The sequence below is a fragment of the Helianthus annuus genome, chromosome 1, assembly GCF_002127325.2.
Source record: "Helianthus annuus cultivar XRQ/B chromosome 1, HanXRQr2.0-SUNRISE, whole genome shotgun sequence".
Classification (NCBI taxonomy): Eukaryota; Viridiplantae; Streptophyta; class Magnoliopsida; order Asterales; family Asteraceae; genus Helianthus; species Helianthus annuus.
In genome coordinates this window covers 84,093,317-84,106,020 of record NC_035433.2, presented here as the reverse complement: position 1 = coordinate 84,106,020, position 12,704 = coordinate 84,093,317, and the positions used below count along the sequence as shown (strand labels likewise).

At 39.9% G+C, this 12,704-nt stretch overlaps 1 protein-coding gene across 2 annotated transcripts; it reads right to left on the bottom strand.

The window, feature by feature from the left end:
- Positions 1-11,631: 11,631 nt before the first annotated feature.
- On the bottom strand, positions 11,632-12,494 carry LOC110937706. Of its 2 annotated transcripts, none has more exons than XM_022180160.2 (3): positions 12,324-12,494; positions 12,110-12,235; positions 11,632-12,025 (listed from the first exon to the last, which is right to left on the bottom strand). In XM_022180160.2, the coding sequence occupies exons 1-3, from the start codon at positions 12,415-12,417 to the stop codon at positions 11,805-11,807; spliced, it is 441 nt and encodes a 146-aa protein (XP_022035852.1). In that variant the 5' UTR covers positions 12,418-12,494; the 3' UTR covers positions 11,632-11,804. The 2 variants fall into 2 exon arrangements, with proteins under 2 accessions (XP_022035852.1, XP_022035847.1); XM_022180155.2 differs by having other exon boundaries at positions 11,640-12,028; positions 12,324-12,476.
- Positions 12,495-12,704: the final 210 nt, after the last annotated feature.

Below are 12,704 nucleotides of genomic sequence, written 5' to 3'. Positions count from 1 at the left end.
ATTTATAAATCATGGGTTTAAATCATCAAGTAGATGATCACTTATCAAGCATCCATTAGCGATGTAATGCCTACGGGCTATACTCATTGTCATATAAGACAAAGGACAGCTGTAGTCTATGACTCCTTGTCGGAAAGGTAAGGAACTATGTTCAAACCTGCGTGCCTTGATTCTCCAAAATCCCGACTTATAATATAAAAATGTCTCTGTAACTAGGCTTCTGTGCCATTAACAATATTGTTGTAATTAGGATAAGTTATATTCAAATCCTAAATAAATGTGAGTAACAAATTAACCAGATATGGTCTATGTTTACCATGGTTGATGAATTACCCAATAAGGGGTAATTCCATAACAAACTCCCGAATAAGACTTCTGTTATTATCTTTTGTAGCAGATCAAGATTTCAATGGCTGACTCAGGCGAGAATAGCAGTCATCCAAAGGAGGATGAGAACGATAACGCCCAAGTTAATATAACGGGCGCTGAATTAAAAGCGTTAGTAGACAACGCTGTTAAAGAGGCCTTAGAGCGGCAGTATGAAGAATATAGCGAGTCTCGAAGTAGGACCCGATCTGCACCACACTCTAAACCAAGAACCCATTCTGAATCTCATAGCAAACCACCCTCTAAACCTAAGAAGGATGATGATCGTCATTCGTCAAATGAGAATAGTGCCCATCCTAAGAAGATAGTGTTCGATAATGCACCTCGCGCCAAGGGTTGCACATATAAGTATTTTGTTTCCTACAAACCCCGAGATTTTATTGGGGAAAAAGGCACTGTGGATTGCATATGGACACTGTTGTGGACATTAGTAGTTGTGTTGAGAGGGATGTGGTGAAGTTTGTATCCCAGTCATTTAAGGGTGAAGCCCTAGCATGGTGGAGGTCATTGATTCAGGCCTCAGGAAAGGCTGTTTTGTACAGCATGACATGGAGCAATTTATTGCTCTCATCAAAGAAAATTACTGCCCTCAACATGAGGTCGAGAAGATAGAATCTGACTTCCTATCACTGGTCATGAAGAACCTGGATTGTCAGGCATATCTTACAAGTTTCAACACCCTGTCCAGATTGGTTCCGTACCTTGTGACCCCGGAACCCAAACAGATCGCACGCTTCATTGGGGGTCTGGCCCCAGAAATCAAAGCTAGCGTGAAGGCCTCTCGGCCCGCTACATTTAGATCCGTAGCAGATATATCTCTGTCTCTCACACTGGATGCAGTGAGGCAGAGATCATTGAGAAATGCTGACACTGAGAAGAGGAAACGTGAAGATGATAATTCATGTAGGTCAAGCAAAAAGCATCGGGGGAACCGTGACCACAAAAAGGGATCTGAGACCAAGAAGAATGACCAACAGTCGGGCGATAAGCCCAAGTGCAATGTTTGCAAGAAGCACCATTTCGGGAGGTGCAGGTATGAACAAAAATCTCAGCCGAAGGCATGTGGGATTTGCATGTCCTCTGAGCATAGGACTCTTGAGTGCAAGAAACTAAAGGATGCAACTTGTTATAGTTGCAATGAAAAAGGGCACATCAAGACTAACTGCCCAAAGATAGTGAAGAAAGCTGAAGAAGGGAAAAAGACCAATGCCAAGGTCTTTCAAATGAATGTTCAAGAGGCTATCCAGAACGACAACGTCATAACCGGTACGTTTCTCATTAATGATGTATTCGCAAGAGTATTATTTGATTCCAGAGTAGATAAATCCTTTGTGGATAGTAAGTTTTGTGAGTTGTTAAAATCGCCTGTTAAAGCCTTGTGTGTGAATTATGAGGTAGAGTTAGCTGATGGGACTGTGGAAACAGTCTCAACTGTGTTAGATAGATGTGTCATATCCATTAGGAACCACTCATTTCCTCTATCCCTGTTACCCTTTAAACTATCTGGTTCGACATAGTGTTGGGTATGGATTGGTTATCGCATAACCAAGCTCAGATTGTGTGCAACAAGAAACAAGTGGTGATCAAGACTCCGTCTGGAGAATCACTTACCATTCAGGGAGATACTCGGCATGGATTGCCTGCGCAAGTGTCTATGCTAAAAGCATCCAGATGTTTAAAGAAGGGATGTGTCATTTATATGGCACAGGTGACCATTGGTGAGGAGAAACCCAAGATTGAAGACATTCCAGTCATCTCTGACTACCCTGACGTTTTCCCGGAAGAGCTGCCTGGTTTGCCACCAGATAGGCAAGTGGAATTCAGTATCGACATCATTCCAGGAGCAGCGCCTATTGCAAGAGCACCTTATAGATTGGCACCAACAGAAATGAAAGAATTGAGAACGCAGCTAGATGATCTGCTAGCCAAAGGTTTTGTTAGACCTAGTTCGTCTCCATGGGGAGCACCGTTCTCGTTCGTCAAAAAGAAAGATGGTTCGATGCGTCTGTGCATCGATTACCGTGAGCTTAAAAAAGGTTACTATCAAGAATAGGTGTCCTTTGCCCAGGAGCGACGATCTGTTCGATCAATTGCAAGGGGAAAGCTACTTTTTCAAGATTGATCTAAGGTCAGGCTACCATCAATTGAAGGTCAAGGACGAAGATGTGCACAAGACTGCATTTAGGACTCGCTATGGTCATTTCGAGTTCCTAGTGATGCCTTTTAGGCTCACTAATGCACCTGCCGCATTCATGGATCTCATGAATCGCGTTTGTAAGCCTTATTTGGATAAATTTGTCATTGTCTTCATCGATGACATCCTCATATACTCAAAAAGTCAAGCTGACCACGAGAAGCATCTTCGATGTATTCTTAAACTGCTTCATCAAGAAAAGCTTTACGCCAAATTCTCTAAATGTGAATTTTGGCTACGAGAAGTCCAATTCCTTGTACATGTAGTCAGTGAGCGTGGTATCCAAATCGATCCCGCCAAGGTTGAAGCCGTCATGAATTGGCAGGAGCCGAAGACGCCTACGGAGATTCGCAGTTTCTTAGGTTTAGCAGGATACTACAGGCGCTTCATCGAAAATTTCTCAAGGATTGCTGCACCCCTAACTTCTTTAACTAGAAAGAATATGAAGTTTAATTGGGGCCCTAAACAGCAAGAAGCTTTTGATATACTTAAGCAGAAGCTAAGCAATGCTCCTGTGTTGACATTTCCGGACGGAATGGAAGAATTTGTAGTATACTGCGATGCATCACACACCGGGATGGGATGTGTGCTTATGCAAAAAGGCAAGGTCATTGCCTATGCTTCGCATCAGTTGAAAGTGCATGAAAAGAATTACACCACCCATGACTTGGAGTTGGGTGCCGTTGTATTTGCACTAAAGCTATGGAGGCATTATTTGTATGGCATTAAATTTGTGATCTATTCTGATCACAAAAGCCTTAAGCATTTGTTCAATCAGAAGGATTTGAATATGAGGCAGCGACGTTGGATGGAAACTCTGAACGATTATGACTGTGAAATAAGATACCATCCAGGCAAGGCCAACGTAGTCGCAGATGCCTTGAGCAGAAAAGAAAGAGTGAAACCAATAAGGATCAATGCCAAGAGCATTGAAATCAAGAACAGTCTGAATGAACGATTGTTAGCTGCACAGAAGGAAGCTGTGTCAGAAGCTAACTATCCTAACGAAAAGCTAGGAGTAACTGAAGAACAGTTATCCTATGGCAAAGACGGAATTCTGAGATTAAATGGAAGGATATGGGTTCCTGTTTATGGAGGTCTTCGGGACGTTATCCTTCAGGAGGCCCACAGTTCCCGATATTCCGTTCATCCTGGAGCGGACAAGATGTACCAGGATTTGAAGGAAAACTTCTGGTGGATAGGCTTGAAGAAGTCTATAGCCACCTATGTGGCAAAGTGTTTGACTTGTGCGCAAGTAAAAGCCGAACATCAAAAGCCGTCAGGCTTGCTGAAAAAGCCTGAACTTCCCAAGTGGAAATGGGAAATGGTGACGATGGATTTCATCACCAAGTTACCATAGACAAAGAAGGGAAATGATACGATATGGGTAATAGTTGATAGACTGACTAAGTTAGCACATTTCCAACCCATCAAGGAGACTTATAGCTCCGACATGTTGGCACAATTGTACGTCGACAAGATTGTATCTCTGCACGGAGTACCCGTGGCTATTATTTCGGATAGGGATACCAGATACACGTCACACTTTTGGAAAAGTTTCCAACAGTCTTTGGGCACGCACTTAAACTTCAGTACGGCTTACCACCCTCAGACGGACGGACAGAGTGAGTGTACAATCCAAACGTTGGAAGACATGCTTCGTGCATGTGTGATTGATTTAGGTGGTAGTTGGGATAACCACCTACCATTAGTCGAGTTCTCATATAACCATGGTTGCAAAAGTCACTAGGCGCTCCCTAGTCGGATTCGGGAGTACTCGGGAAGTACTCGGCTTAGGCGGAGATTACTCGGGGAGTAATTGGCCTGGTAGACCAGTACTCGTGCCTCGGCAGCCTACCTTGTAGCGAGTACTCGGGGAGTACTCGGAGCCTAGGCGGGACTTTTACAACCATGCATATAACAATAGCTACCATACGAGCATTAAGGCTGCTCCTTTCGAAGCCTTGTATGGTAGAAAGTGTAGGACGCCCGTTTGTTGGGCAGAAGTTGGAGATGTCCAGATGACAGGACCTGATATAATTTTTGAAACGACGGACAAGATTGTCCAGATTCGTGACCGACTGAAAGCTGCCCGAGATAAGCAGAAGAGCTACGCAGATTTGAAGCGTAAACCTTTAAAATTCGAGGTAGGTGAGAAGGTATTGCTCAAAGTATCGCCCTAGAAAGGAGTAATGCGATTCGGTAAGAAAGGCAAGTTGAGCCCCGAGATGCATTGGACCATTCGAGGTAATCGAACGTGTCGGATCGGTTGCCTATAAGTTAAACTTACCGGAAGAGCTCAGTGGTATCCACAATGTGTTCCACATCTGCAATTTAAAGAATTGCTTCGCTGACGAATCGCTAGTTATACCGCATACAGATGTACACATCGATGAGAGCTCAAAGTTTGTTGAAAAACCAATGTCGATCGAGGATCGACAGGTTAAGAAGCTTCGAAGGAAGTATATACCAATTGTAAAGGTTAAATGGGATGCCCGTAGAGGTCCCGAGTACACGTGGGAAGTAGAATCCAAGATGAAAGAAAAGTACCCTCATTTGTTTTAATAAATCTCGAGGTCGAGATTTCTTTTAAGGGGGTGAGGATGTAACACCTCGAAAATTTGCGTCCTATAATGTATTGACACGTGTCATAGGTTTACACGTGGTAATAAATACTAAAGAGGGACTAAAGTTGACAAACGTAGAAAGTATGTGAATTTAAGGGTTCAGAATGTCAACAAGGGATAAATATACTTTACAGTAACCCTACGTGATGCTCGTACCTTCAAACGAATGAATCATGGATCATATGGAACGGAATGTGGAAGAAAGTGAGGAATTACAAACTGCAGGGGCCAAATGTGTCAACATGTTTAAGTTATACCTCTGAGTGATCCTTTGGCATACCCGAGGCTTTGTAATGGAAAATTATACTCACTAGAATGCGCGATATAAATTTCATCACGTTATGTTACAATATGAGAAGGTTATGGCCAAATTCGTTTAAGAAGGGTTAAAAGCGTCAAACATTGAAAGTTATGACTTTTCGGGTAATTACAAACTAACCGAGGATTAAAATGTTGGGTAAAAGTCCCGAGGCCCTTATTCGTAAATAAGAAAGGCCCAAAACGCAAAGTTACCCCTTTGAAACGCCAAGAGCCGACGGTAATAATTGAAAAAGATTTGAAAATCTTATAGCAGGTCTCAGGCGGGTCGCATAAAGGTTGCAAAGGGCATTACGCGGGCCGCACTGACAGTAGAAGATATGGGCTCTGACAGGAAGATTCAAGCGGGCCGCGTAAGAGTTGAAGGACCATTGACGCGGGCCGCGTCAGCCTCCCAGATACAGAAAATGCGGACAGAAGCATTGTTTGCTGTTTTAACCGACTTAGGAGCCATTATGAGCAGCATGGGCGCCCCCTAAACGACCCCTAGCACTCAGGGACACTTGTTGGTGTTCTAGGAACTCTTGTAGACCTTGTTGTCATGATCTAATGCATCCAAATTCACTATAAAAGGCCACTAAGTTGCAATAAGTTCTTCACACCTTCAATCTGCATTCTTGATCATTTCTGGAGCTCAGGAATCCTCTCTACTCATCTCTGGTTGTGCTTAGGACTTCAGTAAGTGTGCTCCACCCTTCTTAGTTGAGTTTTTGCTTAGTTATTGCTTAAAAGTCAATCCGTCGTAATTAATGATTGACTTAACGATTAATCACAAATGGTCCAGTGATTAGTCGAATCAAAGGTAGTTATATGTTGGTAATTATGTGGGCATTAAACCCCTAAAAAGGCACCCTCTGATTCCCATTCTAACTAGTCCAAATGACGGGTCAAAGTTGTTTAGAAAAAGTCAACAAAATGCTAATTTTCGATTTAATGCATAATTAACAATGTAGATGGCATGTAACCTGATTTATCACTCATATAACTTGATAATAAGTATTATAACTGGTCTAAGCTTGTTTGATCCGACCATTTACTGTTTTGACCCGGTTCGGAGCCGAAAGTCGCAAAACTTTGACTTTTGCTTTGACTTCAGTTCTGACCCGATTTGGTATGTTTTAGATATGCCTTAGGACTCTCTTAGGACCAGGTTACATGATGGTATAACCCTCTGTGGCTGGTCCGTTGTTTGTCCGAGTCGTTTGCACATTTCCGTTATATGCTTAAATATTGACCATAATGCCCTTTTTACCTTAAAACGAGAATTTTGGATATGTGAAAGAACAATAACCTTAGTTACTGATTTCTAAACATGTCCCTAAAATTTCATGGCAATCCGAGGTCTAGAATAGGAGTTATGCTAAATAGCGCAATTAAGAAAACTTTAATGATTAAACGGCGCATTTAGCATAAAGCCTATCTAAACCCAAATTTCGACACCAAACCTTTTACACCCTGATGTAAAATAATATTTTGGTATTTTTAAAGATTTTTAATTATTTTTAACTTACGCATAACCTGCGGTTATGGCATTGATTCGGTAAATACCGAATATAACCTTTTCGAACATAAAATGAGTTCTACATGGTATTTTGAACCGAATCCAGTTGCTACTGATTTTAAATAAATAATAAAGCATTTTGAACTTTATAACCTGTTCGGAAAACTCAGATTTCCTGTAGAACCCGGAAATCTCTTTTATAATCCTTAAAATGACCAAAATACCCCTACGGGGCGTATATTGGGATTAAACTCGTTACGGGCATAATGGAAGGTATCCTACTGATACCATAACCTCCTTAGAGCATATTGACTTAGAAAACCTGTGTAAGACTCATACGGTTACCCGTTACGCCATTTACGCGTTTGGTCTGGTTTATGTCACTAGTTTACATAAATTAGCCGAAACGGGTCCAACCTTGTCGTTTTTACCTCAAAATCCAGAATGTGTGTAGTTTACCCATAATGTACAAGTCTCCGAACTTGTTGGGTCCAAACCACATTCCATTCCTGGTTTTCGCCATTCATGCGATTAAACCGTAATTATCCTTTGAAACTAACCGGTCTAAGCTTAGGCTAAATTAAAGACCCGTTAGGATTCTAATAGGTTATTATAAACCTTCGTTCCAGAATAGGAGACCGGTAAAAGATACTTGCATTGCTTGTTGTGGTTAATACTTGCTCAGGTAAATACTTTTAACTTATTTTCCCTTATACGGGCTTGGGGTACGGTATATAAAATACCGCTTGTTCGGGCAATTGACCCTAACTCATTAGTAGTTGGGTATTATCAATGTGACCCGCTTGAAAATTGGTTTTGTTTGTTTTACGCCTTTGGGAGTTTAATTACCATGTCCCGGATATCTTTGGCATCATTTTACGAAATGGCCACGACCTCGACACGCGGGTGTAGGCGTACACCCGACAATGTGTCTATACTTATAATGGTATACCCGTTGGTTTTCCCGCCGCAGTTTTGTACTATGTGGTGTGTCAATTAACCTTAAACCCGGCACGAACCGGGCGACTGAACGCATAATGAACATGTAATTCTTTTACAAGATTAAATTTGATTAATTATCCCAAGTTATAAAAGTTTGTGCCTCGTGCATTCAAATCAATTTTATTAAACTTTTTAAAAGTGTCGGTTGAATGTATTTACTAGTGTAAACTGACGTATTTTCCTCAAAAAGATTAAATGCAGGTTCTACACGAAATAGGCTGGCCACTCCTTAGCATCGTTAGAGTCTCGCAAGCCTGGATGCCACTATCTGTTGAACATTATTTCCTATTTTATTTTTGATCCCCTGTGGACTATTTCGACTACTTGTGATACTTGGATATTACATTTTGTTGGTTGAAATATATCTATCTTTATGCTTCTGCTGTGCATTTAAATATTGTGTGGTTTGACTATATTGTTGCCAACTACGTCACGGTAACCCCCCACCGGGCCCACCGGTGAAACGTGTGGAAATCAGGGTGTGACACCTTATAGAGACGACATGTCGTTTCTATAGGGTTTTCGTGTCTTTTAAGATAGATTACCTTATAGGGACGACATATCCTCACTATAAGGTGAAAATATATTTTTTTTTTGCTTTTTTTGTTCTCTAGTTTGTTGAATTATAAACTTTAAATAAACGTTTTAACTTATAGAGACGACATGTTGTCTCTATTACTTTAAATATTTTTCTTTTAATTTAATTTTATTAATATTCAATATGTATGAAAATTAAAATAAAACTAAAAAATAAAGTTTAACTTATAGAGACCACATGTCGTCTCTAAAAAGTTTGACTAGTCAAAAAATTATTTCAATTTAGGCGGCAAAATTTCCCACCATTCCAAAATTTCCCATCATATTTGGCTCACGATTCTTTTTCGTAGGTATGTGTATACAAGCATGCATTAACGCACATTCTATAGATAGGACCACTAATCAACTGATTATTTGAACTCACAAGTGGAAATGTATAAACTGTAGGCTCATATTCAGTTTGTTCTAAAACTCGAATTTTAGAGATGAACAAAATTTTTGAGTTCGAGTTACCCAACTAAGTTTGGAAACAAAGATGGTGAGTTTGAGTTACCCATTGAAGAAGCGGATGATGGTAGCGATGATGACCCATATATGATGTAGAATTATTACATTTTGTGTCATGTAATTTAATGACGTGTTTGTGACTTAAAACAAACGCAGAATTACGTTTTTGACATTTATGTAGTTTATATCTATTTAGTTTTTGTGTGCCGTGAACCGGAAAATTGGAGTGTTTTGATACATGACAATTGAAAAAAAAAACAAAAAAAAGTTTCAATGGCGACATAAGTCGTCGCTAACGATGTTTAGTCTTTAGCGACGAAAACGGTTATGACGAAGCAATAGCGGCGTTGCCTTTAGTGACGACACGTCGCCACTACTGCCTTTAGCGACGATTTTGGATACCAATAGCGATGACATATATCGTCGCTAAAGCCAGGATTTCTTGTAGTTCATAGAGACAGCAAGTCGTTTCTTGTAGGTGAAAATCTGTTTTTTTTTATTTTTTATAAAGAAAAACCTATAGAAAGGATAAGTCATCTCTATATGGCTTATATCTTTTTATTTTTACTTTTTAAAGAGAACCTATAGAGACAACATGTTGTCTCTATAGGTGAAAATATATTTTTTTATAAAGAAAAATCTATAGAGACGACCTTCTCTATAGGGCTTAAATATTTTTTTTATTTTTTTTAAAAGAACCTATAGAAACGACATATCGTCTCTATAGTTAAAAATATATTTTTCATTTTTTTTAAAGAAAAACATATAGAGACGACAAGTCGTCTCTATAAGGCGTATATGTTTTTTTTTTATTTTTTGAAAGAGAACCTATAGAAACGACATATCGTCTCAATAGGGTTTAAAAAATATTAATAAACATTTCTTTTATTTAGTAAATATTAAATTTGATTTTTAATTTTTTTTGCACAAACTTGTAGGGACGACATGTCCTCTCTACAAACTCTTCTATAGCAACGACACCTATAGAAACGACTTTTGCGGCCTATAGGGACAAGGCTGTAGAGACAAATTTTATAGAGATGATATGTCGTCTCTATAGGTGAAAAGGCTTATAGAGACAACATGTCCTCCCTATAAGCTGAAAAAATGTCGGCGCTATAAGGTTTTTTCTTGTAGTTAACAACTGTATAAACACTGGTGTCTCAACCACTATTGTCATACAACTGTTGATGTGTCAACGCATGTGTATATAACAAGAATTCGCACACCACAAAAAACCTCAAACAATATCACATTTTTTTTAGCACAGCGCCGTAACCTACAGCACCCGCCGTAGGCTATGGTGGCAATCAAAACACTACGGCACCCTTAAACTGGGCTACGGCGGACCAGAAAACACAATGAGTGCCGTAACCTACGGCCAGAGCCGTAGCGGCGATTTACTAAATTTTACTTTTATAACTTTTTTTGCAGTTGATGAGCCTCTTTAACATTCAAGGTTCAGCTCATGTTTCCCTTTAAAACCCTTTTAGATCTATGATTATTTTGACTGTGTGTAGATTTATGTAGTTGAACTTGTTTTTGGAAGAAAGTTGGTTGATGTGCAAACTGGTGGTTGAAGAAAGTGTTGTAAAGTTTGTTGAATTTTATTTTACTTTTAATTTAATGTAATGTCTTTGTTTCTAATTTGTTGTACTTTTATTTTGGTAAGACTACATGTACTGGGGCGCGGTGAAGGCCATAGCGCCGGTATGGAGCCCCCCACACCGCCCCCAGGGGCGCCATGATCAAAAAAAAGAAAACCGGTGTGAAAAAATTCGCGGCGCGAGAAGGTGGGCATTTTCCACTTTGGTCCCTGCATTTTACAATTTGGTCCCTGCATTAAAACACTTTGGTCCCTGCATTTTACACTTTGGTCCCTGCATTTTACACTTTGGTTATGATGAGGTAGGGCTTTATGACTACGGCCTCAAGCCCCATAAAGCCCCGGGGTGACGTGGCATGCCACATGGCGCATAACGCCCCTTTGGGGGCTTTATGACTACACATGGCCTAAAAATATGTTTTATTTATTAATTAAGTAGTTTATAAAAAAATTAGTTTACCTCATCTTATGAGTTGTGACCACCCCTTATATTTTTTTGGGCTATAGAAGAGTTAGAGAGAGAAATTGACATGATAAGACTACATGTACTGGGGCGCGGTGAAGGCCATAGCGCCGGTATGGAGCCCCCCACACCGCCCCCAGGGGCGCCATGATCAAAAAAAAGAAAACCGGCGTGAAAAAATTCGCGGCGCGAGAAGGTGGGCATTTTCCACTTTGGTCCCTGCATTTTACAATTTGGTCCCTGCATTAAAACACTTTGGTCCCTGCATTTTACACTTTGGTCCCTGCATTTTACACTTTGGTTATGATGAGGTAGGGCTTTATGACTACGGCCTCAAGCCCCATAAAGCCCCGGGGTGACGTGGCATGCCACATGGCGCATAACGCCCCTTTGGGGGCTTTATGACTACACATGGCAATAGATAATTGAGTGGGTGAAAAGTTTAACTTATCCAGTAAAGGATGCACCCCTTTTACCCTAACTGATAGATACACACATGCTACAAATTTTATTTAATAAAGCATCCCTAGATTATACAGTTTCTTCCTGACAAAGTTTAAACGACCATAATCATAAAATAAATAACAAGTACGTATCATTTATTTCTTATAATAACTTTGATACGATAATCAACCCAAATAACTAGCCTTAAATTAGCTAAATTATGTAATGACCGGTGTTCGAATCACCACTCCCTCAGAGTTCACCCATACCCTCACACGGTCAGTCCTGTAGTCTAAAGTGGCGGGAGAATTTTCAGGTAATATGATAGCATTAACCAGTGGATTCTCTTTCTCAATTATAGCTGCTGCCACTACTCCTTTTTCCCCTACAAGCTCCGGCCATGAACTCTTTCCAGTAGTTCCAATAGAAATTGTCCCTTCTTCTAAAATAATATTTCAGAAAGTTTGTACAAATCATATGCAGTAACTTAGGGAAATGAGAAGAAAGATAACCAGTATACTACCTGGACAAGGTGCTTGTGGAGTAAAGTCATCTTCACCGATTGGTTTTACTAAGTCGTCGGATGTTATAGCGGGCTTATCTTCTATGGAACATCTCACTTTTCCCATCTTGATCATTGATGGAAATCCTGATCAAGCTTAACAACTTTAGTTAGTATATAATATAGTATATATAATCGTATAATTGTCGATGTAATTTGATTATTTGACACATACGGAGAAATGGAGAACCAAGGGGGATGATTGTAGGCTTTTGGGGCAAAGAGAAGGATGGTGATGAGGTGGAAATGGAAGCTGAGATGGATGTCATCTTTTACTTCACTTATGTTTGAAGGAACTTGAAGATACAAAGATGGAGATTGCACTTCAAAGTTAAGGGGTTCAGTTTGTGTTTATATATAAGTAGATAGATTTTAAATAGCTTATTAATTATAAATTATGTTCAATGGCACCTCATCTTTACTCAACCAATGGTTTCAATTCACGTGGCATGACATCTCTACATCATACACATAAGACTATTAGATATTCGGGTGGAGATATCTGAGTTTTTTTTCCTAAAAGAGTGTAGATGGAAAAAATATTTACCAAAATGAT